General features: G+C 43.4%; 5 protein-coding genes across 9 annotated transcripts; 1 reads left to right on the forward strand and 4 right to left on the reverse strand.

Annotated features, from left to right (window-relative positions):
* Positions 1-1,247: 1,247 nt before the first annotated feature.
* Positions 1,248-3,788, reverse strand: LOC9662556 (aquaporin NIP6-1). 5 transcript variants are annotated; one of them, XM_024660523.1, is made up of 8 exons: positions 3,517-3,788; positions 2,936-3,163; positions 2,799-2,880; positions 2,425-2,733; positions 2,140-2,364; positions 1,847-2,044; positions 1,735-1,796; positions 1,248-1,538 (listed from the first exon to the last, which is right to left on the reverse strand). In XM_024660523.1, the coding sequence occupies exons 4-8, from the start codon at positions 2,584-2,586 to the stop codon at positions 1,313-1,315; spliced, it is 873 nt and encodes a 290-aa protein (XP_024516291.1). In that variant the 5' UTR covers positions 2,587-2,733; positions 2,799-2,880; positions 2,936-3,163; positions 3,517-3,788; the 3' UTR covers positions 1,248-1,312. The 5 variants fall into 5 exon arrangements, with proteins under 5 accessions (XP_024516291.1, XP_024516292.1, XP_002986711.2 ...); XM_024660524.1 differs by having other exon boundaries at positions 2,425-2,595; positions 2,679-2,733; positions 2,799-3,163; XM_002986665.2 differs by having other exon boundaries at positions 2,799-3,163.
* A 32-nt stretch (positions 3,789-3,820) lies between these two features.
* Positions 3,821-7,773, forward strand: LOC9662557 (autophagy-related protein 11). Its single transcript, XM_002986608.2, has 5 exons — positions 3,821-5,133; positions 5,200-6,649; positions 6,724-6,947; positions 6,998-7,214; positions 7,261-7,773. The coding sequence occupies exons 1-5, from the start codon at positions 4,214-4,216 to the stop codon at positions 7,633-7,635; spliced, it is 3,186 nt and encodes a 1,061-aa protein (XP_002986654.1). The 5' UTR covers positions 3,821-4,213; the 3' UTR covers positions 7,636-7,773.
* On the reverse strand, positions 7,570-8,843 carry LOC9660410 (probable calcium-binding protein CML21). Its single transcript, XM_024660525.1, has 6 exons — positions 8,471-8,843; positions 8,210-8,409; positions 7,972-8,149; positions 7,805-7,915; positions 7,695-7,732; positions 7,570-7,637 (listed from the first exon to the last, which is right to left on the reverse strand). The coding sequence occupies exons 1-4, from the start codon at positions 8,661-8,663 to the stop codon at positions 7,812-7,814; spliced, it is 675 nt and encodes a 224-aa protein (XP_024516293.1). The 5' UTR covers positions 8,664-8,843; the 3' UTR covers positions 7,570-7,637; positions 7,695-7,732; positions 7,805-7,811.
* Positions 8,844-9,199: 356 nt separating this feature from the next.
* On the reverse strand, positions 9,200-10,915 carry LOC9662558 (ureide permease 1). Its single transcript, XM_002986667.2, has 6 exons — positions 10,658-10,915; positions 10,431-10,569; positions 10,190-10,355; positions 9,973-10,132; positions 9,540-9,914; positions 9,200-9,488 (listed from the first exon to the last, which is right to left on the reverse strand). The coding sequence occupies exons 1-6, from the start codon at positions 10,892-10,894 to the stop codon at positions 9,330-9,332; spliced, it is 1,236 nt and encodes a 411-aa protein (XP_002986713.1). The 5' UTR covers positions 10,895-10,915; the 3' UTR covers positions 9,200-9,329.
* A 1,682-nt stretch (positions 10,916-12,597) lies between these two features.
* On the reverse strand, positions 12,598-13,966 carry LOC9662559 (flavanone 3-dioxygenase 2). The gene is made up of 3 exons (XM_024660591.1): positions 13,357-13,966; positions 12,978-13,299; positions 12,598-12,929 (listed from the first exon to the last, which is right to left on the reverse strand). The coding sequence occupies exons 1-3, from the start codon at positions 13,569-13,571 to the stop codon at positions 12,684-12,686; spliced, it is 783 nt and encodes a 260-aa protein (XP_024516359.1). The 5' UTR covers positions 13,572-13,966; the 3' UTR covers positions 12,598-12,683.
* Positions 13,967-22,762: the final 8,796 nt, after the last annotated feature.

The raw sequence follows: 22,762 nt of genomic DNA on the forward strand, positions 1-22,762 counted from the left end.
AGGTTCTCTGCGGGGCTCCCATGGAAGCAAACATCAAGCTTACGAAGCCCGCCACCTTGATCTCTGAGAGCCTTGCAGAACTGGAAGTAGCGTTCATGGGTGCTCCTGACGCCACCCTGCAGAAACGGGTTTGGAGTAACACTCTGTATCCTTGGAAACTGTCTCTGCAACTCTGGCACGATGATCTCCATGAGCTCCGTATCCAAAAGATTGTCCAGAAGCAAAACAGCATCATCTCGGCTGACCATCTTGGCTGTGATTCTGGAATTTGATGCCTCTCCTCGCCACGAGTAGACAATCTTGACAGACCGCTTGCAACCAGTTCTTGTGTTGATCTGTTTCATAGTGCCAAAGTCAATGCGGTATGAATCTCCTGTAGGGTGGGATCTGGAAACAATGACACCGAGATCAAAGGTCGTGGCCCCGGAGTTCTTCGCAGCCATGATCTTTGAAGACAAGTCGGGACTATATTTCTGCCATCTTAAATTGTCATGCCACAAAACCCCCATTCTGTTACCTTGAAAACCTTGCACGATCAATATCAATCCAGAGATAAATAGCTTTGATGCCTCCGCAAGATCAGTGAGACAGATCTATCCCGAGATCTTCGAACAAGCAGCTTTGTTTACAATTAGCATATTCTATCATTTAGGGTTAGTCTATGGCGAATTCAAAACGCGAAAATTGGAAGAACATACCCGCATAGTTCGGGACGGGCTTGAACCAGCTGGGAGGAAATCCTTGGAGCAGCCATTTGATCCGATCACCCCAGCTCCCACCACTCGCCATTGAGCGCTCCAGTAGACCACCCACGTCTCTCCCAAAGGAGTTCAATGATCCAATCCATGTTTTGGATCGATCACTCTGTTGTTACGCCCGATCGATCGCCGAGCTGGAGCCCGCCACCTGAGGCATGTAGCTGACAATGATCCTCACAGACTCCCTACAGATCTTGTCCGCTCAAAATTCCACCACCACCACCCCGACCACCGGCCCCCACGAGAAATTGTGGAAGCTTGTGGTCACTCCGCAGGAATCGCTGTAGCGCTCTCCTGGATCGCATAGGTTCGTTCGAAGCTTTGACCGGTCAAGGATTACATTGGAAGATCACCATTGCTTGATCAAGATTGGGCGGACATAGGCCAAGTTTAGGGTTCTTGGCAACGAATCTTGATGATAAGATGATAGTTGGTGAGGTGAGCATTGTAATTTGAAATAAGCCCAAGATCTGGTTGGATTAGCCCACAGATAAACGGTACGGTACTGCGCGTTTATGAGTACGGAAAATGCTTGTACAAACTCTTTCTATCTTCTAGAGCATTTGGGCGATTTGATCTCTCTTGTTGAAAGAGCGAGACGAAAAGGAGCGCGAGGAGGACAAATTCTTGTCAACAGTTCTGATGAGATTGTAAGACCACGCCCCACCCAAGGTGCCGAGCACAGGTCCAACAATGTAAATCCACACGTCGGAATAGTTGTTCCTCGCCACCGCCGGGCCGATGCTCCTGGCCGGATTCATCGACGCTCCGGAAAGAGGCCTAGACGAACACAAGAGCCAACAAGCCAAAGCTTTAGCACCAAGGAAAACGCAAATCACTATGCCCCGGGGAATGGTTTTCTCCTGCAAAAACGAAGGTCAATCGCAAGAGAATGATCCAAAGCTTACCTCTCCATGGAGCTCTACAAAAATGCAAAATCGAGAGAGAAAGTATATGAATAGAGAAGGAAGAGTACCCTGCAATGAGATTGTTGAGCGCGACTGTAGCTCCAACAGCGAGTCCGGCCAGCTCTCCAACCTGGACCACGCTTAGAGAGCTGAGAGAGGGGGAAGAGTTTAGCATCTTACGGCTCGAGTGTCAGTGGAAACCGCTGCCACTACAAACATGAGTATGTAACTGACGATGATTTCCAAAACCAAGGCTTGGACCACGTTGCCAGCGGCAGGAACTGTCGCTCCAATCTTGTTTACTTCTGTGAGAAGCTGCCGGAGCACGAAGCAAGCGCTGACTGACGCGGCGATCTGGGAGCCAATGTACAGCGGCACCTGGAACGAGTCACAGACAAAAACAAAAGGGTTAAACAATGAATAGATAAAAGGACTTGGAGAAGCGAAGCTCGAAAAGCACGCAGATGCTTTACCTGAGCCCAAGGAAAGTGTCGGACAGTTGCAAAAGCCACGGTAACTGCAGGATTCATGTGAGCCCCGGAGATATGACCAGTAGCATGAATCATCATCATAACGACGAGCCCGTTTGCTGCGGCCACTCCAAAGAAAGTCAGCGAGCCGTTTGTAAGTTCGTTCACCATTCCTGCGCCAGCACCGGCGAATACCAAGATGAACGTGGCAATGACTTCTGCACCGAGCTGATACAACCAAAAGGGAAGCGCGTCAGCAGAGAAAGAACAGCAGGAAGATAGAGTGACCTTCTGGCACAATGTAGCCCTCTTCCGGAATCTTGTCCTGGGAATGCAGAGGCTTTTCAGTGTGGGAGGAGAGCAAGGTGAATCCACTTCCATAGCATGATTCTGCTTCTGCAGATCCAAGTCATGCTTGAAGTTGGGATCCTTCACACTCTCGGAAGCCATGAAAGAATGCTAAAAACGTTTGCAGAAAGGAGCAAAGCAAAGAAGCACGTCGCTGGCTTTCGTCTACGTTGGAAAGGCAAGAATTTATATACCTCGAAACTTGATGGCCATTTCTAAAAGTTCTGTTGATGAGTAGTGAGGACCATCCTGTGAAGGAACAGATATTAAGGAGTTTAGAGAAAAGGATTAGGAAAAAGGTGAAGAAAACATACATGAAGACGACGGCTGGGCTGTGGACTTATGAAGGATGTGTATCTGCCACATATTGCCATCTCCTTGAGTGCTCAACGTCTCCTAGACAAAACGCAAGCTTAGAACAGACTCAATAATGGAAGACTTTGGCTATGACCACCACTACGCCCAAGAGCATCAAGGAAAAGCACTCAGCCCACCAGGGGACCATTCCCCGTTTGCACGTTGAGCAAGAGAAAAAGAAAGTGACCGTAAACTTCCTCGCATAGCCACAAATTCGTGTTATTCCCTGGGACCGTGATCGTATCCCTCACAAACACGACGTCGCTTCCTTTGTCGAGAGAATGTGACTCTGTGGACGGTGTACGCTTCCCACGTTGAGTGCCTGGTGGAAAGTGAAGGGGAAAAAAACGAAAAAAGAAAACTTCATCAGTCAGGCCCGTGCTCTAAACAAATCCTGCAAGAGCAGCGTACTTTGCTGCTGAAGCCCAGAGAATAGCTAAGCATTCTGGCAAAACTAGTACTGAAAGAAATGTAAGTCCAGAGCATACAATAATCCACACCATGCTCACCCAAAAAAGGCAAAGAAAAATATGTAAGAAAAATCGATAGAACTCAGTCAAGCACTCACCTGGCAAGAACTGTAGCAACATACAACCGAACAACACCTCCAGCCATAAAGGAAGGAAAGAAGACAACGAAGCGCACGAGCAAAAGCTTATCAGAAGGTCGCATTACCGACGAATTGTCCGCGCCTGGAGCCTCTGAATCGCATCAACCTCGCGCGCTTGCACTGTGTTCCTCCAGCATCTAGCTGAGCTACGCTACTTTTCCCTTTCGCTAATGGAAACCCTAGGCCTGGATCGCGATCGCGCATCAAATCAACAAAAAAGAGAGGACAACAGCTCGCCGCGCATTGCGAATTGTGATCGCGGTCGCGCGACGCCTGCGCTTGCGCCAATCTCGCCAATCCCTAGCCCGCCATAGCCGTTTGAGAAGAAAAGGATATAAGAGGATATTCGAGAACTTTTAAAAACATTGCCCTATCTTCGGGCGGATATTCGCCAGGTTAATATGCCCGCGTTGCCCGTGTGAATCGAAGGAGGATAGATTCGTCCCATCCCCCGCGAGCGAGCGAGCGCGCCGGGACGAAGATTGGGAAGGAATGAGCGATCACGCTCGCGATTGCGACGATGGCGTCGTCGCCCTGCCGCCCAGCGCGCGCTCCATCTCCGCGCGGCAGGGTTAGGGCTGCGAGAACGGAGAAGGAGGAGGAGGAAGCGCCAAGCCCTTCACGAAATCCAAGGTCAGGAAAGGATTTTCGTGGACTAGGGTTCCTAGGATCGCCATAGGGGCTTTGGCGCATTCCCTGTCTTTCGAATCCATCTCCAGCGGAAGAATTACCATCGCGGCAGAGTAATCTTCACTCGCAAGCATGCTGATTCATGTGGCGGAGAATGGGCTCTCGTTTGAGCTGGATTGCCAGCCATCGACGAGCGTGGAGGACGTCCAGAGCTATCTCGTGTCGCTCACGGGTGTTCTCCAGCACGAGCAGCTCCTCATTGTGGGGGATACACGGCTGGAGCCGCACAGGTCTCTTGGGTCGTATCGCTTGCCATCGCAGGATCGAGCAGTGTTTCTCTTCAGCCGCCACAAGCTCAGCCCAGATTGTCCCCCTCCACAGGCAGAGTTTGCGGAGAGATTTTCCGAGGCGCTGCGAGAGCCGCCGTGCCCTCCACAGCCGTCTTCCACTGCTGGGAATGGCCACCCTTTGGACGACTCGAGAGACCCGGCACTGCGAGCTCTACCTTCTTACGAGCGCCAGTTTAAGTTCCACCTCGACAAGGGTCGTGGGATCTTGAGCTCCAGCCAGAAGAAGTTTGAGGCGTGTAGAACTTTACACCGCGAGCAGCAAGTCCAGGAGATGGCGCTGGAGACGGCCAGAGCCAACATGGAGCACTACTACAAGATGATCGACCAGCTCTATCAGGAGTTCATGAAACACTTTACGAGGCAGCACCGGCAGCACTCGGAGCTGCTGGCCAACTTTGACAAAGATTTGGAGCGCCTTCGTCTCTGTAAGTTGCATCCAGCATTGAAATCCGAGAGCAGGAAGACGTTGATGGATTGTGTGAAGGAAAGCAGCCTCAAGAAGTGGGCGGAGGACTGTGCCTTGTCGCATAAGCAGTTCTTCGCCAAGGTGTCCCAGCTCAAGAACGAGTATGTGATCCTCCAGAGGAGTGTGGAGGATTTGCTGGTGACTGGCTCAACTGTGGACGTGAGGCTGCTCGAGGAGACAATTGACAATCACCTGCATTACAAGGAGGAGCAGGCTAGCATCATTCAATCACTTAGGTGCGTCTTATCTTAAACCTCTTTTTTTTATCTTCTCTAAACCTTTTTGTGTGTTTGCTCTTGCAGCAAAGATGTAAATACCGTAAGAAAGCTTATTGACGACTGCGTGAATAGCCAGCACACAGCATCACTTCGTCCACACGACGCCGTCTCGGCTCTTGGACCGATGTACGAAGTTCACGATAAGAGCCACATACCCAGGATGGAGGCCTGTGATCGAGAACTGTGGAAGCTTTTAGATACGTGTAGGAGGAGCAAGAACGCGATGAGCATGGGGGTCCATATGCGGATGCAAAGCGTAGCAGCGCTCCAGGCAAGCATCCGAGACATGAGAAACCAACTCTCAGCGTTCAAAGAAGCCATGGCTCGACAGGATGATATCTTCGAGGAGCTCAAGGTTGTCCGAAAGGTTGGCTCCGCTTACAAGGCGTGTCTTGCCGAGGTGGTGAGGAGGAAAGCTTGCATGAAGCTTTACATGGGACAGGCGGGGCAACTGGCTGAGAAGCTTGCAAGGAAGAGGGAGATGGAGATGGCCCGAAGGGAAGAATTTCTCCAGGTGCAGAGCTTGTACATCCCGAGGGACGTGTTAGCCGCCATGGGACTCTTCGACGCTCCCAGCCAGTGCATTGTAAATATTGCTCCGTTCGACGTGGGCCTGCTCGACATAGATATGGCGGATCTGGAACGCTACGCTCCAGAGTCTTTAGTTGGTGCCTTGTACAAAGTAGCCGAGGGGGCACCGGATAGCACAGATGATGGGGAGCTAGAAGAGATAGCAGGGACTAGCAAACTGGAGGTGGAAAATACGTGGTTAAAGGCGGAGCTTGCTTCGGCTATTTCCACGCTGTGCAACTTGGATCCCGATTTCCAGCCCGAGGAGTCGGAGGGTCTGAGTGAGCAAGGCAAGGCTGGAGGTGACAGTCGGGAGACTATTGCTGCCAGGAAGACGGCGGAAGCATTGCAGCTCAAAGATTTACATGCGAAGCAGCTGCATGGAATGCTGGATATGAGGCAGCAGCAATGCAACGCTTATGAGAAGCGGATAAGAGAGCTCGAGCAGAGGTTGAGAGAACAGGACGCGCAGATCGAAAAGCTGTCGTCGAGCGGAAACGGTGAAGGTGGTGGGCTCAAGAAAGAAATACTTGATTTGTCCGAGAACTCTGGGCTGACGAATGTTCGAAACTTGAGCAGTGCTGAGCCGATGGACGAAGGCAGCAGCAGGCTTGCTCGTCTAGGGAGTTCGTGTACAGAGGCTAGCGATCAGATCGACGAAGGACTTGACGAGAACATGGTCGTGGAGACCGAAACGCTCAAGAAACTGGAGGTAGACAAGGGAGAAAAGAAGAGCGACTCTGCGAGCGAGAAGGACAAGGAGATAGCTGCCTTGGGAATTGGTCTGAGCGAGAAGACTCAGATGCTCAGTGCAGTGGAGGAGAAGTTTAAAGACGCCGTTGCGAAGACTGCTCAGCTGCAGGAAGAAGTGGACTGTAGCGCTGAACTTTTGCGAGAATGCCAGGTATGGATGGATTGATTTTGTTTTTCGTTTGTCCAGTTCTCGTGAGGTAACAGCAGCTCTCTCTGCCTTTTCAGATGAACTGTGCTCACTTGGAGAATCGATTACACGAAGCAAGGGAAGAAGCAAGAACTAATCTGTGTGCCGCCGAGCGCCGAGCGGCCGAGTATGCGTCCTTAAGAGCGTCGAGCGTGAGGCTCCGAGGCCTTATGGAACGACTGAATAACTGCATCTCAACTCCAGTGGACGGAGCTGCTGGCTTCGTGGAGTCACTAGCTACGCTCTCGAATTCTCTGTCCAGGTTTGTCACCATTTTTTCTCTAGTGTAAGCTCACGTTTTTCTTCTTTCAGCCCTTCGAATGGTGGCAGTGAGAACCGGGAGGACCCGTGCTTGCTGGAGTTCCAGTCCTCGATAAGGATTCTTGCCGACCGAGTTGCGGGGATCATCCAGCAGATGATGGATCGCTGTAGCTCGTTGGAAGCAGCGCAGAGTCATCTCAACAAAGACATCGAGAGCAAAGCCGAAATGCTGAAGAACTTATATGCAAAGCACAAGCTGGAGAAACGGGTATTACTAAAACTTGTCTTTCTTTTCAATCGAACACTTTTTACAGGCGAGGAAGGAAAAGATCTGCTTCACTCGCTTTGAAGTTCACGAGCTTGCCGTGTTCATGCCAAACTCGGCCGGCCACTGGGAAGCTCTCAACAGGAACTGCCCGAATTACTACTTGTCCGACGAGTCGATCGCGCTGTTCCTGGAGAATTTGCCGAGCGGCCAGCAGTACATCGTCGGACAGATTGTTCACATCAACCGGAACGTTGCCAGGCGCGCTCCATCGCCAAGTACTAGAGAACCATCGGCAGCTCCTCCAGGAGGCGGAGGAGGAGCAGCATCAAGGCCTCGCTACAATCCTTATGGCCTTGGCATCGGCTGTGAGTTCTTCGTTGTTACTGTGGCTATGGTTCCGGATCTTGCTCCACTCAGCTAGAACTAGAATAAAAAGGAGCTTGATGATACGTAACATTGGTTGGGTCTAGAAAGAAATACCTTGACGATAACTTATGTATAGTTCTTGTTGCTCCATTCTATGATTTCAAGAAAGAAAAAAAGCAAAACTTTAGTCGAAGAACTTTGAGGAAAAAATAAATTCATGGAACCTTGGTTTTAATCCTCTTGATCTTCATCGTCTTCGATCCCAACCCAGCCAGTGAATGCTAGGAGGAACTCCTTGAATGTGACTCTACCATCTCTATCCCAATCCATTTCCTCTGGAAGAAGCAAGAGATTGAAAAGGAAGTGATGGAAGTTTGATGGATTCACGTACCAAATCTCTCGACGCCTATGCTATCCTGTTGCGTATTAGTCGCGTGTGAGGACTCGTGGATGGACTCGATCATCTCTTCCTTTGTGACGTAGCCATCGCCATTCTTGTCAAAGAAGACGAACGCGTCCTCGATCGTCTCGAAGCTCCACTCCAAGTCCGGCAATCCAATCCTCGATTTCTACACAAACCTCGGGTTAGAGCAAAGAACAAAGAAAAAAAGAAGAAATTTGGATCTTACTCCATCGGAATTGAGAGGCTCTCCCAGGAGATAAGCTAGCGCAAGAACAACGATGAATTCCTTGAAACTGATGCGCCGGTTGTGATCCACATCCCCCTCCTCGTAGAAGATCTGGACCTCTTCTTCGGTGAATTCAACCTTGAGCTCTCGAAAACACGCCTTGAGCTGCTCGAGGTCGATCGTCCCTCTCTTGTGCTTGTCTGCCACGAGGATCCATCCAACACTCGCTCGATCGAGAGAGAAAGAAGGGGAAAAACGTACCAAATCGCTTGAAAACGTCACGGACTTGGTCGAAGGCCATGTCGATCTTGGAAAATTTCATGAGAATGGCGTCGAAGGATTTGACGCTGCTCTTGGCGGCCGCGGCGCGCTGCTGCAGCGCCTTGACGAGCCGCTTCTCCACCACATCGCCGTCGGGGAGCTCGCGCCGGCTCGCGCTGATCGATCCGCCCATACTTTAGGTCAGGAGCGACAGGAAATCTCTGGAAAGAAAAGCAATGGCGCGATGAGTGATGGATTGCGATGGATTTGCTCGCGCTCCTGGAAATCCCTGGCGAGAATGCCGACGACGCGAGCATTGGATCGGTCTTAGCATTGCTTTCCGGAGAAGAGATGTAATCTCGACCGTTGGTTTGTATTTCATCTCTAGCTCTTCACACCTGTCTGTCAGGGCTTGGTTGCCTCGATCGATCGAGCAATTGCGTCTCCGCGAGAAAGATTTCTTCGTCACGCTCCAGCGCTGGTGGATCGACAGGCGGCGGTGAGTGGTCTCAGTTCTGGATCGACAGACACGCGGAATTCCTCAACTGCGAGGAAATCTCGACGATCTTGCGGGCGAATCTTGCTCCATTCTTTTACGGAGAATGGATTGGTTCTATCTGCTCGTCACTGCTTTGCATCTGGTAAGAATCTCTAGATCGTTTGGTAGATCTCCCAAAGTCTCTTGGTTATTTCCAGTAGTTGCTTTTGTGGTGGTTTTTCTTCTTGCTATAGTTCCATCTCTTCTTCTTCTTCTTCTTTCTTAGTTTTGATTGAGATCTCAAAGGCTTGAATTCGTGTGTGCCTTCTTTCTTTAGTTTTGATCTATCAGATGATCATAGCTAACTGTAGTATACTTTACTCAGGAATGCTTTCGGTGGCCTGAGGATGCCATGAGAACTGCCACCGCAATGCAAAACATTGTAAGCATGGCTGCCAGCAGCATGTACGTTCTTCGCGACGATCGAATGTACTCGCCAAAAAAGAGCACACCCCACAGGGTGCTAACCAGCGGCATCGCCTGGAGAAAGAACAAAACCATCAAAGACGAAGAAGAAACTTCGATCCATACCTGGACAGCGTCGGCAGCAGCGTAACCAGCAGCTTGGCCTCCCATGAACTGGAGCCCGTTTCCAAAGCCACACAAGAGTCCTGCGAGCAATGCCCACGGCCTTCCATTCCAATCCGCGACGTAAGCTGTGAGGGAGGACTTTGGCAGTCCAACGGCGGGGCGGTAGAGGAGGACAAGGCTGAGGAAGAGCGCGAGCACGAAGAAGGATGTGCTGAAGTAGAAGAAGGCAGTGTATACCACCAAGCGGGGAACTCCGGGCTTTAGAGTGTGCCACTGATCGTTGGTGGCAACGTTGAAAGCCGGACTGAAGAGGGAGAAGCAAGCGCCTGCGAAGAAGATGATTCCCAGGCCCAGGATGGTGTTGGAGGTGGTGTTCTACATCCAGAAAAGAAGAAACCTGGCTCAGGAACAAGCAGCTACTAGTACAACGTACTTTGATCGCTCGCTTGTGCTCGAGTTGATCGAGGAACTCGGCAGTTCCAGCTTGAGCTTTGACAGTTTTGGTGGTGCCGTTCTCCTCCTCCGGTTGGTTCTTGGTTTCCACAGCCGCCATCTCGACGTCCAATCTTTTGTAAGAAGATCCGGAGCCATCACTGCCAAGTAAGAGCGAAGTTGATCGATCCAGCCATGGGGGAAGAACAGTGACTTACTTGCTGTTGAGAAGCTCTGCGGCCGCGAGCTTGGCTCGGTTATCTTTGGTGTTGGAAGAATGCAGCGCCGAGCCGAGAAAGACAGCGATCAGGAAGCAGGCGACTCCAGGGAAGAGAATCTCGGCCCGGTTGATCCGATCGTCGAGAAAGTAGTTCATGGTGGTGCCTGGGACACTCAAGAACAGTGAAGGATCATGGAACGAGATCGATCACTCCAAAGTCGGGAAAAACTTGTCCTTACCAGCGACGACAGTGATGCTGCACGAGATAACTTCGGCTACCGACAGACCAACGTATGCTAGCGCGTACTGGAGGGAGAGGTTTCCTAGGCACAGGACGATTCCACCGGCCATGGCGAATCCAACAGACGGCCAGTTATCCTGGAAGATCCTCCGACCAGGAAAGAGAAAGAAGCCCATCAACAATCACAGACGAAGAAGAACAAAAGGAAGAAGGTGGTGCCATCACCTGCTTGAGCTGCTCCAGGAAATTGGGAGTCTGAGTGGAACTCTCGCCGATCTGGCCGAGCGTGAGCGCGATGACAATGGCAGCAATGTAATTGGTGATGCAGTAGTCGAGGTACGTGTGCTGTGGCAATCGCCCTCTTCGTTCTAACAGGTTCATGATCGCTGGCCATGTCCCCAGGAAGACGAGCGCCGTGAGCATGAGCGCGATGGCGCCCCCTTTGTCCTCCACCACGTACATGATGCAAATCTCTCTCGGATGCCTTGCTCGATCGATCGATCCCTATAAGATCACTCACACTTACCTATGCTCGTGGATCACATTGTCAAATCCCCCATTCTCCAGTCTTCGTCGGTGATGGCGACCGTGGAAGACTAGGAGTTCCCAAAAGTGTGGGAGTGTGCCTAATAATTCGGGAACCACATGAGATTGATATGCACACCATCTTTGGACAAAATTAGATTCCTAGATGCGCTCTTGGAAGAACACTCGAAGTTACATCTCCCTATCCTCCTCTCGCTGGTTGGATCGCTGGAAAGCTTTCTTTGTCCTCCTCGCTCATCCTCATGGTCTAGATCTGGTGAGCTCAATAGCGCAGCGATGTTGAAACTTTGATCGCGCTTTCGTGCCCAAATGAGTCTCGGGAGTCTGCTCCTCGCCATCCACTGGAAAAACATCCAGTGATTTAGCAGCAGCAAAAAAGAACAAACGATGAGCCTTAGGCTTTGGTAACAAGTATCCTCTGCAGTGTAAGGTTCCTCGTTGCCCTCTGTAGAGGATGATCAAGCTGGAAACAAAAGGTTATTCTCAGGAACTTACCAAAATCCAGGCACTCGATGCTCGTGAACTTCTCCTCTACAGGAAGAGAAGGAAAGATTCATGCATGCCTTAGCTTGCAACTTACCATTTGGACCATTTGGCAGATCCTTCAAGGCCAGATGCGCGTCTTTCTGGAGCGTGATCACTATAACAATTTTGCTGCGATCCATGTATCGCCCCACCATTGATTTGCACGCTGTCACCAAGCCCTGAAGGAAGAAACTTAGTTTCTAAAGCGAAGTTTGGGATGAATTTACCACAGCGTCTATGTCGGTCTGTAGCACGGGTATAAACGCATCAAAAGAGTTGAGCAAGCTCCATATATGATCTGAAGAAGTCGCCACAAAGGCATCGTCCTCTTGTACGAAAAGCAAAACGAGAGAAGGATATCAAACCTGAGAATGCTTATGTCTACTTTCAGGAACTATAGAGCGTCTTATCATGATGTTTCTCTTCACTTGATGATCCCACGAATGCAAGTAGACTGGCTTGAAAGATCTGGAGAGTAGAACTCGGGCACTACTACCTGTAAATTTATCCATCGTGAACCAGGACGACCACACTGTTGAACTTCGTGTGTTGGAACGCTTCAAATTCATTCCTGGATCGCTGTAATGAGAATACTTGAAAAATATGAGATAAAACACACCTTTTAAGGGATGGGCGCCTGAACGAAGGAAGTAAAAAAGGGCAAAGAGGAGATAGGGCGATGGTGAGATCCCCGTCAAACGCTCCTATTTTCCGCCAAGAAGATTAAACATATAGGAGTTTGTCCTTTCACGAAGGAGCAGCTGTTTGCACTGCGCGTGTTGGGATTCTCTGCCCAAAGTGGGACTGGAACACCTCGGCATTGTGAGAATACTTCTTTCGCCATGGAAGCATTTGCAGGCCTCGCGTTTAGCAATGCTTTCTTGACAGATTCGCCCCTTCTGAACCTGAGCAGCTCTATCGGCAAAATTCAGGAACAAGCTAGCGTATGATACCTGGTGCTTTTCCTCGTCAAGCTTTTGGTGCGTTCCACCAAAGGAATGAGGAAGCTTGAGCTGAAGAGTCAGAAGAGGTGCTCAAAGCGCATGAATGGCTTTGTGGGAAAATGCAAAGTGCGCAAGCCAAAGACGATTGGAAAGTCAAAGAAGGTCTTTTAAACAAAATGGAAAGTCAAAGAAGGTCTTTTAAACAACTGATCCAGATAGACAGGGCTACATATTTTTCACTTCTTTACCTGGGTGATGACAGATTTACCACTCGCCTGCTTGGCGAAAAAGATGGCGAGGTAATCCCGGTAGCACACGGCTTGAAACTGCGACTCCTCCTGGGCATTGACAAGCTCGGGGAAGGGCGCGATCAACGGTCCAGCTGGCGGTGGCTCGAAGAAGCTCGCGATGGAATATCTGGTGGAATCAGAATTGGCCAACGCGCGATGCTCGGCGCTCTTGTATTTACCATTGCTCATAATCTGGGGTGCAAATACGTAAGAAGTAAGAAACCAAGATCTACGTTTTACCTCGAGTTGGTCTCCCATGTTAACGACGATTGCGCCGGGTAAAGAATGGACGGTGATCCATGCGCCGTCCTTGAGCACTTGCAATCCAGGCACTCCATTGTCGACCAATAGGGAGATGACATTTGGGTCTGTGTGTGACCGCAGCGCTAGCACGAGCTCGGGCTGTGGGCATGGAAGATAACGATTCATCAGCATCGAGTGATGGAGTTCCTCTAGGGATTGCTCGATCCGGTTGGATTCCAGGCCTAATCCTCTAGAGACGTATCTCAGCAGCTTTCTTCCCAGATCGTGCATCGCCTCGCAGTACCTAGCGCTGGAATCTCTGGAGAAAAACGATAGGAATCGATCAAGATTGCATTCTCGGAAAAATTGCGCTCACCGGTAGTGTGGAGGATCGCTCGGGCACGATTCTTTAACGGCATCGCTACACGGAGGATAGCAAAGGCTCTGGAAGAGGAAATCTCGCCAATCCACGACGCTCGAGTTGTCGAATCTGACCGAGTAGCCGGTGGTCTTGGGGATCGGCGTGGCGCTGAAATATTTCATCCTCACCGCCATGGGAAGATCGAAGAAATCCTTGGCCGCCTGGAGCATCCCATCAACAATCTCCTGCGCCACGCCGTGAGAGATGACCTGAAAGAAGCCCCAATCCTTGCACGCCCTCGCGATCGCATCGGTGATCTCCTCCTCGGGCAGCGTCAGGTCAATCACCGGGATCTGAGTCGAATTGCCACGCTGCGAGCCATAGATTGGAGGGTGGGGCTGTATGTAAGCCTCTGGCACACTCGTGATTCCTTGCGCGAGAAGATTCTCAACAGGAATGAGCAATCAAAAGTTCTAGATCAATCAGATCTAGGATTCATACAAAAAGCTAAATTATTAAAATCAAAGAAATTGCAAAAAGATCTTAATTATGCAAAAAAATGAAGAGAGAAATAGTTAGCTGAAATTTACCATCATGGATTCTTTGATTTATCCTCTAGAAAGGACATGATGTTTCAATTTAAAAGTGAGGGATCTCACTACATTTGCCATCTGTTGTGAAAGAGTTTTAAAACCTTACCATGCACCCAAAAGCCCATAAAAATGTGCTCAATCACATAAGGAACTGGTCCAGTTTGTTATTAAATTCTGAGCTATGTAAGGAACATGTGTTGCCTCTACTAGGCATTTTGTGCATTAACAGCAATTTATAGTCAGATGAAATAAAAATTATTAATTTATAAAATTAGAAAAAAGCTCAAACTTTTATTCTTGTTTTAAATATGTGGGAGAGTGGGCTTAGAATAGCAATTCATTTCTCAATTTTTTTTAATATTTTGCAATTTCAAGAAACTCTATCTTTTAAGCAACCTATATGATTACTAAGTTTTATTCTCCACCAACTATTATTTGGAGCTGAAGCTTCATAAATGACAAAGTCACAATTATCTTCAATAATAAGGTATGTAAGAGAAATGCATTTCTCGCAATATTTGTTTATAGACCATAAAACGTTTTTTGTGTCAGTATATATAACAAGATTTCCATCAATTTGTAAAATAAGTACACAATTGCCTTCATAAAAGAAAACATTTTCAGATTGCCATAAAAGATTTTTACCTGAGAAAACTACAAGCTGACAATTTGATTTTAAATATAATATATTTCTACCATTAGATGATATTAAGAAGTTGCCTTTATATAAACGAAATTCTCGAAAACCAGCATTTAAAGTGGTTAAACTTGTATCACAATCTTGCCTAGAATGAATATTTTTATAAGCAAATCGAAATGCTTTTATATTTTGTAATTGAGGAGTCCACAGAAATTGAAGACTGTACTCAATTATATATTTTGTTAATGTTATTTTACATTTATCTGCTCGTTTCGATAATAATAATGATTTATATTCATCTATTGTATATTTTATTCCATATCTTATTCTTGATCCAATCACTTGTTTATTTGTTGATTTACCAGATTTACATTTATCTCCTACACATTCAATCCTTACAAAAACAGCACCTTTACTAATTTCAACCATTCTTGCATCTTTATAATTTGCTGGATAATTAGCATAATGAGTTATATTACTTGTTAAATTTAAAAAACCTTGATCAATTATAATTTGAATATCTTGTTCACTAAGAACTTCTTTTTCCCCCCAGTCTATAGTTACTCCATATACAAAATTTATAAAATAAAACACTACTATACATATTTTTAACACCATTTTATAGATTAGAAATTTTTTATATTAAATAAACAGTTATGAAATATTAAAAAAATAGGATTTATATTGTTTTATTTATTATTTTATTTATTATATAAAAATAATAAAACAAAACAATAAATAAAATAATACCTATCTAAATACTTCAAAAACTAATTTTAGATTAGCTTTAATAGACTAAAACTTCTATATTCTTCCAAATGTAAAAGAAATTTTTATTTCTCTATATTTAAATATTATTTTATTAATAATAAATTCTAAATTATAAACTAGAATATAAATTTCTAAATATTTATAGCTCTCCCATTAGAGCTAATCTTAGCTTTTAGTGTTACCTTTACCAAAATTTAAGTAGTGTATATATTTATATACCATTTTTTATTGCATGGATTATAGAAATAGAGTACAAAAATATATATATTAGATTAACCTAAAAACTCTAATTTAAGTAAGTGGTTCAAATTAAAATCAATTCAATGGCTATCACAATCCCATTACACTTATATTAGTATACAATTGTACTTGTACACTTAGACCTCACTTTATCCCCTCCTCTTGGAAAGATGGAAAGCAATCCCTTAGTTGATAGCCATTGGTAATATCAAATTATGGTCATATAAAAGTTTATATAATGAGGCATTAATAGAACTCTATACACCCATAAGATACACATATTGAAGAGATGACAAATAATTATCCCAATTGAATGTTAAAAATTCATATACTACACAATCATTTCTTTGAAAGTTTGAATGAGCTATTCCATCAAACCATCCATCTATGAATAATAACCACTCATGAAAGTGTGGTATATCCCTAGTCGAGATATCAAGATGCCTCATCTATAAATACGAGACCATTATTTGAGAGAAACCACTTTAAGTAAGAATGCTAGAACACCACTTAATTATAGAGAAAGTATTAACTACAATTGCAAATACACTAGTAAGAGCACCGACTTCCACCCACCAAATCAAGTAGTCGAAAGTAATAATGATGTACTTATTGTCAACAATCGACTGTGGACAAGGCCCCATCAGATTAAATGTTATTAGCTTAAATAGACAAAAAACTACAATTGACTCTAACTATTTTTTTGCAGCATAAAAGGGAGTATTATAAGCTTGGTACTAAATGTAATTATGTATATATTGAATAACATTATATTGTATTTTTGGACAATAAAAAAATTTGCATAGCTTCTATCACGAATGTGCCTTTGGGTATCAAAAAATACTTGTTGGCTAATCCTTATGGACACTCTCTCTTTACTAGTACAATGGCAGAGAAGTTGTTGCTATTAGTTTTCTTTATCAACCTTTTTCTTTTGCTCTGTTTTGTACTAGTTTGGCAAGAACCTTTGCGTATTGAGTTTAGTCCTTCAATATTGCTACATAATAACTTACTGTGTCTGCTAAACACCCTCGCTACCATGGCCTTTATGTTAGTCTCATTTCGGTTCCAATGGCTATTTATGGAAAGTGTCTAGATTGGTTAATTTGGCATATTTACGGAATATAGAGATTGTCTTGAACACAATAGTGTTAGTTCTATGTCCAAATTCACAATTTAGCACCATTCTATATTTAATAAGTTTCATAATTATCTCAGATTATCCCAGAGACTAACTCTTGGTACTAAGGGTGGCTAAGGGTGAAAGCTCAAAGTGTGTGTTCCTCAAACGGGGGGGGGCTTATAGGGGGTTATGGGGGGTTTTAAATATATAATAAGGAATAGTGGTTGAAATGTATGTTCGACCACTTGACTTTTGCTAGGCCTTGTTACTTCTTGTTTTACGTTTGGTTTGGGTATAAGTGGGGTACCCTCCTCCTTGCATTAGGCTGTTGGTATACTAAATTTATACCAGACACTATCTGACACCATTTTGCATGTAGATGTTGAATACAGGGAGCTGGTGTTCATGGGATTAAGAGTGTATTGGACCTTCATTTCGTAGTGCAATGGGCTTGGACTTTGGCTCCAAATTCAAGTGTGCTATAGCTTCTTAATCATACAATGATGTCCTATAATGCCCACATAGAATAGAAGAGTCATGATAAACATAGAGAAAATATAAAATCAAAATAAAAAACATGACCAAATACAAATGATTATTAGGATCAATCCCCATAAAGTAAAGAAAGTCTTCCTTAAAGTAATATTGAGAATATAAATACCGAAATAGCAAGTCATTAGTAAACGATGTGGACTTCTTAAACCTATAATGAAATCTTTGAATCCACAGTTCAAATTTTGAGCCTCATAAATCCTATAGAGAGAAAGTAATTCTAGTTCTACACTTTGTGAACACTAAACATTAAATACAACTACTGATGGCATGAAATCCTTATTTATAAAATAAAATTCATTGATACTAAAAGAATAAGATTTTTGAGAACACGAGAAGGGAGAGGAGTTCAAGAAAAGCATTAGCATTAGCTATAGAACTCCTTAGACAATAAACAATCTTAAAGTTATCTATTTTAAACTTCAAAGCTCATCAAGTAGTATGACCAACCAAATTCTTCTGCTTCAATAATAAAGTGACTATAGCATTATAAGACATTATTAATGCCCACCTCTCCACTTAAGAAATAGAAAATGCTAATAATGTTGATATGTGTGGCCAATCTCTTCACATGCCCAATAACAAATATCATAGTCACGTTTTCATCCTTATCTTTGAATACAAGTAACATTAACATCAACGACGTCATCGAAACATGATTGTCTCCAATAAGAAATTGCAACTACAAGTGGAAGATGTGATGTTTCATAGTGTTGTTAATTGAAGAGGTAAATGTTTTATCTTATATATCTTCCCAAATAGAGTAAAAGAAGGACGTTTAAGCAAAATGAAGTTACACCTAAACTTAGGCATTTAAAGGAAAAAAAACCCGACTTAGGTAACATTTATCATAGACAAGCATGAAGTAATTAGAAACGATTACAAAATCATATAGTATATAAGTAGCATTTAAACGTGTTGGAAACTAACCCCCATTCACTATTGTAGGCATTTGCATTGAATTAACCATTTTTTCTTTTGTTTATAAGTATTTGTGCAAAGTAGAGTTGAGAAAGTGATATATACTTATCCTTACTCACACTTTTGGGGTTTGAGGTTAAATTTTCTTTTATTCTTTTCTCATTCTTCTTCTCTTCTCTTCTCTATATTGTTATTTTTGTTTAATTATCACTATTTTGCAGGTAGAGGCAAGAACATGAGTATAAGTAAAAAAAACCTTATTCACTTTTGGCAACCATAGTGAGATAAGTCATCACTCTTTGGTTTGAAAAATAGCTAGGAGAAAATCGCTTGGGAATTTTAAATATGTCTAGCACTAAAAATCACAAGTAAATATCTTCAATGATTGTATAAGCTTTGAGCCCAGACAACACTAAACGAAGGAACTCTTTTTGTGATTGGAGTGGTTAGTGCTTAAACAATATAAAAAAAATAGTTTTTCAACTATCACTAAACCCACAAAGCATAGGATGAATTTAAAATTGACACAAATTGGAGCTTTGAAAGACATGGCTTGGGTCAACATTATTGTATTAAGCTTTATTTTCCTTTGAAAAGTTACCTAAGATGTTTAGTTCAGCATATATTGCCAAGAAACTCAAGTTCAAATTGTTTAGCCAGTAATTTCTTAAAAAAAATTCAAAAGAAAAAGGAATGGAGTTTGTTTAATGTGGAAAACACAATTAATTACTCTAGAATTCTTTCCTTTTGAGCAAATTCTTACTTAGGCTTTTAGAGAGCATATTTTTCAGTAGTGTGTTACAATTTTTCTAGGCATACACAAGTAGGAAAATTAAACACTTGTAACTATTGTATTTAACTTCAAAATGAGAGAATTTTCACTTAGTAAATATTTTCTACGTAAGCAAAATTATACAACTACTATAGTAAGAGTTATAGCTCAATTTTTGCCTACTTTTAGAACGCACAGATCACCCCGTATACTAATCAAGCTTTAGCCAGATAAAGTAGTTGAGAAGCTTCACACCATAAATGTGGAATAAAGAGTTGTAGAGCTTGCTACTAGGTGTAAGCATTAATCTTAGAGACACTACTACCATCACTTCAATCTCTAAAAATCTAAAACAAGCTTAGAGATAAAAAGGGTTTTATCTAAAAAGGTGAAATAGCCTTAAACATTCCTAGAAATTCTAAATTACATTGCAAAGCTCAAGAATAAGTTAAATAAAGACTTGTATTAACCATTATTGCCCATTACTAAAGAGGTTAAAGAAATATTTGCCTTGAAAAACAATTTTTATTTAGATCTAAAGCAAAGTCTTCCATGAATTAATTATCACATGCTTGAAAAGTTACCTAACATCATTTTATAAGTAAATTGATTTAGAATAGGCTATTATGTTAATAGGCAAGGAGAAAGAAATAAATCCTAAGGGAAACTCATTCAAGCCCATTAAGAAGCCATTATCCAGACATTTTGCATATTACCTATAAGAGAATGGCTAGGCTAAATTTACTAACAAAGTGCTTAAAAATAACTTGAAAAAAATTGTAAAAGACAATAAAATAAACTAAGATGAGAAAATTTTAGATGCTTTGTGGGCTTATAGAATTGTATATAAAGTATCTATAAGCATGACACCATTTCATCTTACCTATGGCTAAGAAGCTTTAACATTTATAGAATTTATAATTCCCTCTTTGCATAATGCAATTAAAAATGGCTTAAACAAAAAAGAAACTCTTAAGCAATGACTTTCTAAAATAGAAAACTTATACAAGTTTGAGTTTAAAGCAATCTGGACCCTATATGCAATTCAAAAAGACAAAAATGTTAGACATGACAAACAATTGAAAATCTTTTATATGCTTAAACCAAGAGATAAAGTCCTTTGGTATCAAGGCAAAATAGATGCTCTTAAAAATAAATTCAAGAGAAAATAGAATGATTCATTTATTTTGTCTAAGATATCAGCCCCAAAAATGACTAAAGTGCACACCTTAAACAGGGATGATACTACAATAATAAATTTAAACCATTTAAGGAAGTACTATAAAGATATAAGTATAAATATTGTATATATCTTAGGGTACAAAACTATGAATAAGCTCGTGGATGAAGCCCTCGTAAGGATTCATTGTGATGAGTTACCTAAATGCACAGATAGAGTGGCCAATTAGACGAAGGATGGAGGTCTAGAAAATTTTTATAAAGCTACATTAAACTTTGTAAGACATAAGAGGTAAACTAGTTCTTCAATTATGGGATCTTATAAAACTAGCTTTCAAAATGGATAGAGGGGATATTAAAGTCACTCAGAATCTTATTTCTAAACTTTTTTATCTCTCCATAGAGCTAAATTAGTGGAATTAGAGAGAAGAACTAGTTTTTCTTGATAAGCTCAGATAGGGATTTGTTAACCTAGAACATAGGGAAAATACATATCCCCTAAGAAAGATTTGTTTTTATGCTAAAGAAACCCTCATATATTTAAGTGCTTTCTTTGATAGGGAAGATCTAAGGAAAGAAATCAAGGGATATATTGGATAAATATTTCTCTATCTTGAATAGGCCTTCTCTCAAAATCTTGATAGTATGGCTTATACAAATTTTTGGCCCTTTCCCTCTATATTTGAACCCCATGGATCGTCTCTCGAGTTGTTCTCTTTGGTTGCTTACAATCCACCACGCTTCCCTACAAGTTCACGCCTTCGTGAACGGAAGCTGAGAGCCGCAACTCTCCTGAGAGCCCCGCTCTCTTGACACCCTACCCCTCGGGAGCAAACCGGATCAGCTAGATGTCAATCAACATATGGTGTGATTCCTCTAGCCAACCAACAGAGTCGGACCTGAGACCGCTCTGATACCAAATGTAAACTTCTGAGTTTGGACTTCCCGGGAGGTCACCTAGCCCAGCTAGATGTCAATCAACATATGGTGTGATTCCTCTAGCCAACCAACAGAATTGGACTTGAGACCGCTCCGATATCAAATGTAAGCTTCTGAGTTTGGACTTCCCGGGAAGTCACCCAGCTTAGTACTATTCAAACCCAAGGACGCTTAACTCCAAATATCCTAAGACCCTTAACCAATTGGAAAGGGGGGTGCACTTTTATTCATGTGCCCTTTCCCTTTATATTTGAACCCCATGGATTGTCTCTCGAGTCGTTCTCTTTGGTTGCTTACACAAATGTCATCACTACAGCCTACTAGGTCAAGTGCACCCTCGATTGGGCAGAGTGATCTTGTCCTCATGCCACCACCACAAGCCGTTGACTCCACTCTTGAAGCACTGTCAATGCAAGATCTCACTCAGGCACTTCTATCAACATTGCATTACATCTCTTGGCCGCCTAATGCCAAGTGTTTTGCCTACAAATCTCCACAAACAGCAAAAATGCTTAAGCAAGACAAGCATGTGGAGGAAATCTCATTTAGCAATGAGGAGTTGAACTATAGCTAAGTAAAGTTGTCTAGGGAGCTTATGCTTTCTCCCTATAACAAGTTTTGGCTTAATACTTTTGGGTTACTCACCTATATGGAGTTTTTAGAAGCAGAAATATCAATCGAGCAAGGGATTGAGCTCATGCAGAAGTGGTATCTAAAGGAGCATGCATTTCAGGATCACATGCCCAATCAATATATCCTCCTTAATTATACATTTGGACAAGAAGACAACTTTACCTATTTAAAGCCCGACTATCATGCTAGGCTTAAAATGTTGTGTGCCATCATCAATGGGAGCACAGTTGGACATAATGCCAGCATCAAGATAGCTTGCCTATTGGAAGTTATCAAGACTAAATAGCAATAAATATAATTTATTTCACCTACAATGAATTTGTGGTCGAGATGAAGAATGTTGCCTTACAAGTAGGCAAAGGAAGACAAGTGAAAATAGTAGTTTTCATCTTTTTGTGGCACATTTACAAGCATTACACAGCTCAAGAGAATCCCACACCTCTCCTTGCCATTGAGCCACCACCTTCAGTATCTCCTTTGAGGGAGAAAGCAAGGGATGTGGATGTGGAACAAACTTCACAAATTCTTAATGATACAGATTTAAGTGAGGAAAATTCTTCCCTCAAAAAGAAACTCTGCATAGATTTGAAAATCCAAGCTGCAAGACCTCTAGTGTTTGTTTTGTAGAAATCTAGTGGCCAAGTATGCCACAAAAAAGCTAGATACAGCAAGTACAATGATAAAATGTTACACTCGGATCAGGAACAGAGTCATGACTTGCTTACATCTATAGAGACAACCCCAATGCTTATACAAATCTCTCCAAAAATTAAGGAAGTGACAAGCACACAAACGGACAACATTAGGCGAATAATGGATGCTAAAGTTGTGAAAGAAATTCCACAACTTAGGCCACAAAGTTTGACACATGATGCATATATGCTATAAACCATTGGCTGTAGACATAACTAATGAGGTGAGTTTAAGCTAAGAAGATCACGGCAAAAAAACTCATTGGGATGAAGAAAATGAGGCTACAAAAGAGGGTCTAAGTGAACTAGAAGAGTATAGGCCTAGTCTTCTCTAGTCCACCTATACATCCTATAGTGATACACCCT

The sequence above is a fragment of the Selaginella moellendorffii genome, unplaced genomic scaffold (genome assembly GCF_000143415.4).
Source record: "Selaginella moellendorffii unplaced genomic scaffold, v1.0 SELMOscaffold_75, whole genome shotgun sequence".
Taxonomy (NCBI): domain Eukaryota; kingdom Viridiplantae; phylum Streptophyta; class Lycopodiopsida; order Selaginellales; family Selaginellaceae; genus Selaginella; species Selaginella moellendorffii.

What these genes read in the sequence shown, in the direction of transcription:
- LOC9662558 (XM_002986667.2), bottom strand. Translation starts at nt 10,894, where the DNA reads ATGTACGTGGTGGAGGACAAAGGGGGCGCCATCGCGCTCATGCTCACG. An exon ending in TCCTGGAGCAGCTCAAGCAG is followed by an intron (nt 10,570 to 10,657) that starts GTGATGGCACCA and finishes AGGATCTTCCAG; the next exon opens with GATAACTGGCCGTCTGTTGG. An exon ending in CTGCTGCCGACGCTGTCCAG is followed by an intron (nt 9,489 to 9,539) that starts GTATGGATCGAA and finishes TTCTTTCTCCAG; the next exon opens with GCGATGCCGCTGGTTAGCAC.
- LOC9662559 (XM_024660591.1), bottom strand. Translation starts at nt 13,571, where the DNA reads ATGCTCCAGGCGGCCAAGGATTTCTTCGATCTTCCCATGGCGGTGAGG. An exon ending in AGCGATCCTCCACACTACCG is followed by an intron (nt 13,300 to 13,356) that starts GTGAGCGCAATT and finishes GTTTTTCTCCAG; the next exon opens with AGATTCCAGCGCTAGGTACT. An exon ending in ACATGGGAGACCAACTCGAG is followed by an intron (nt 12,930 to 12,977) that starts GTAAAACGTAGA and finishes TTTGCACCCCAG; the next exon opens with ATTATGAGCAATGGTAAATA.
- LOC9662557 (XM_002986608.2), top strand. Translation starts at nt 4,214, where the DNA reads ATGCTGATTCATGTGGCGGAGAATGGGCTCTCGTTTGAGCTGGATTGC. An exon ending in AGCATCATTCAATCACTTAG is followed by an intron (nt 5,134 to 5,199) that starts GTGCGTCTTATC and finishes TTGCTCTTGCAG; the next exon opens with CAAAGATGTAAATACCGTAA. An exon ending in AACTTTTGCGAGAATGCCAG is followed by an intron (nt 6,650 to 6,723) that starts GTATGGATGGAT and finishes CTGCCTTTTCAG; the next exon opens with ATGAACTGTGCTCACTTGGA.
- LOC9662556 (XM_024660523.1), bottom strand. Translation starts at nt 2,586, where the DNA reads ATGGCTTCCGAGAGTGTGAAGGATCCCAACTTCAAGCATGACTTGGAT. An exon ending in GACACTTTCCTTGGGCTCAG is followed by an intron (nt 2,045 to 2,139) that starts GTAAAGCATCTG and finishes GACTCGTTCCAG; the next exon opens with GTGCCGCTGTACATTGGCTC. An exon ending in TTTCCACTGACACTCGAGCC is followed by an intron (nt 1,797 to 1,846) that starts GTAAGATGCTAA and finishes AGCGTGGTCCAG; the next exon opens with GTTGGAGAGCTGGCCGGACT.
- LOC9660410 (XM_024660525.1), bottom strand. Translation starts at nt 8,663, where the DNA reads ATGGGCGGATCGATCAGCGCGAGCCGGCGCGAGCTCCCCGACGGCGAT. An exon ending in TGACGTTTTCAAGCGATTTG is followed by an intron (nt 8,410 to 8,470) that starts GTACGTTTTTCC and finishes TCCTCGTGGCAG; the next exon opens with ACAAGCACAAGAGAGGGACG. An exon ending in CATAGGCGTCGAGAGATTTG is followed by an intron (nt 7,916 to 7,971) that starts GTACGTGAATCC and finishes TGCTTCTTCCAG; the next exon opens with AGGAAATGGATTGGGATAGA.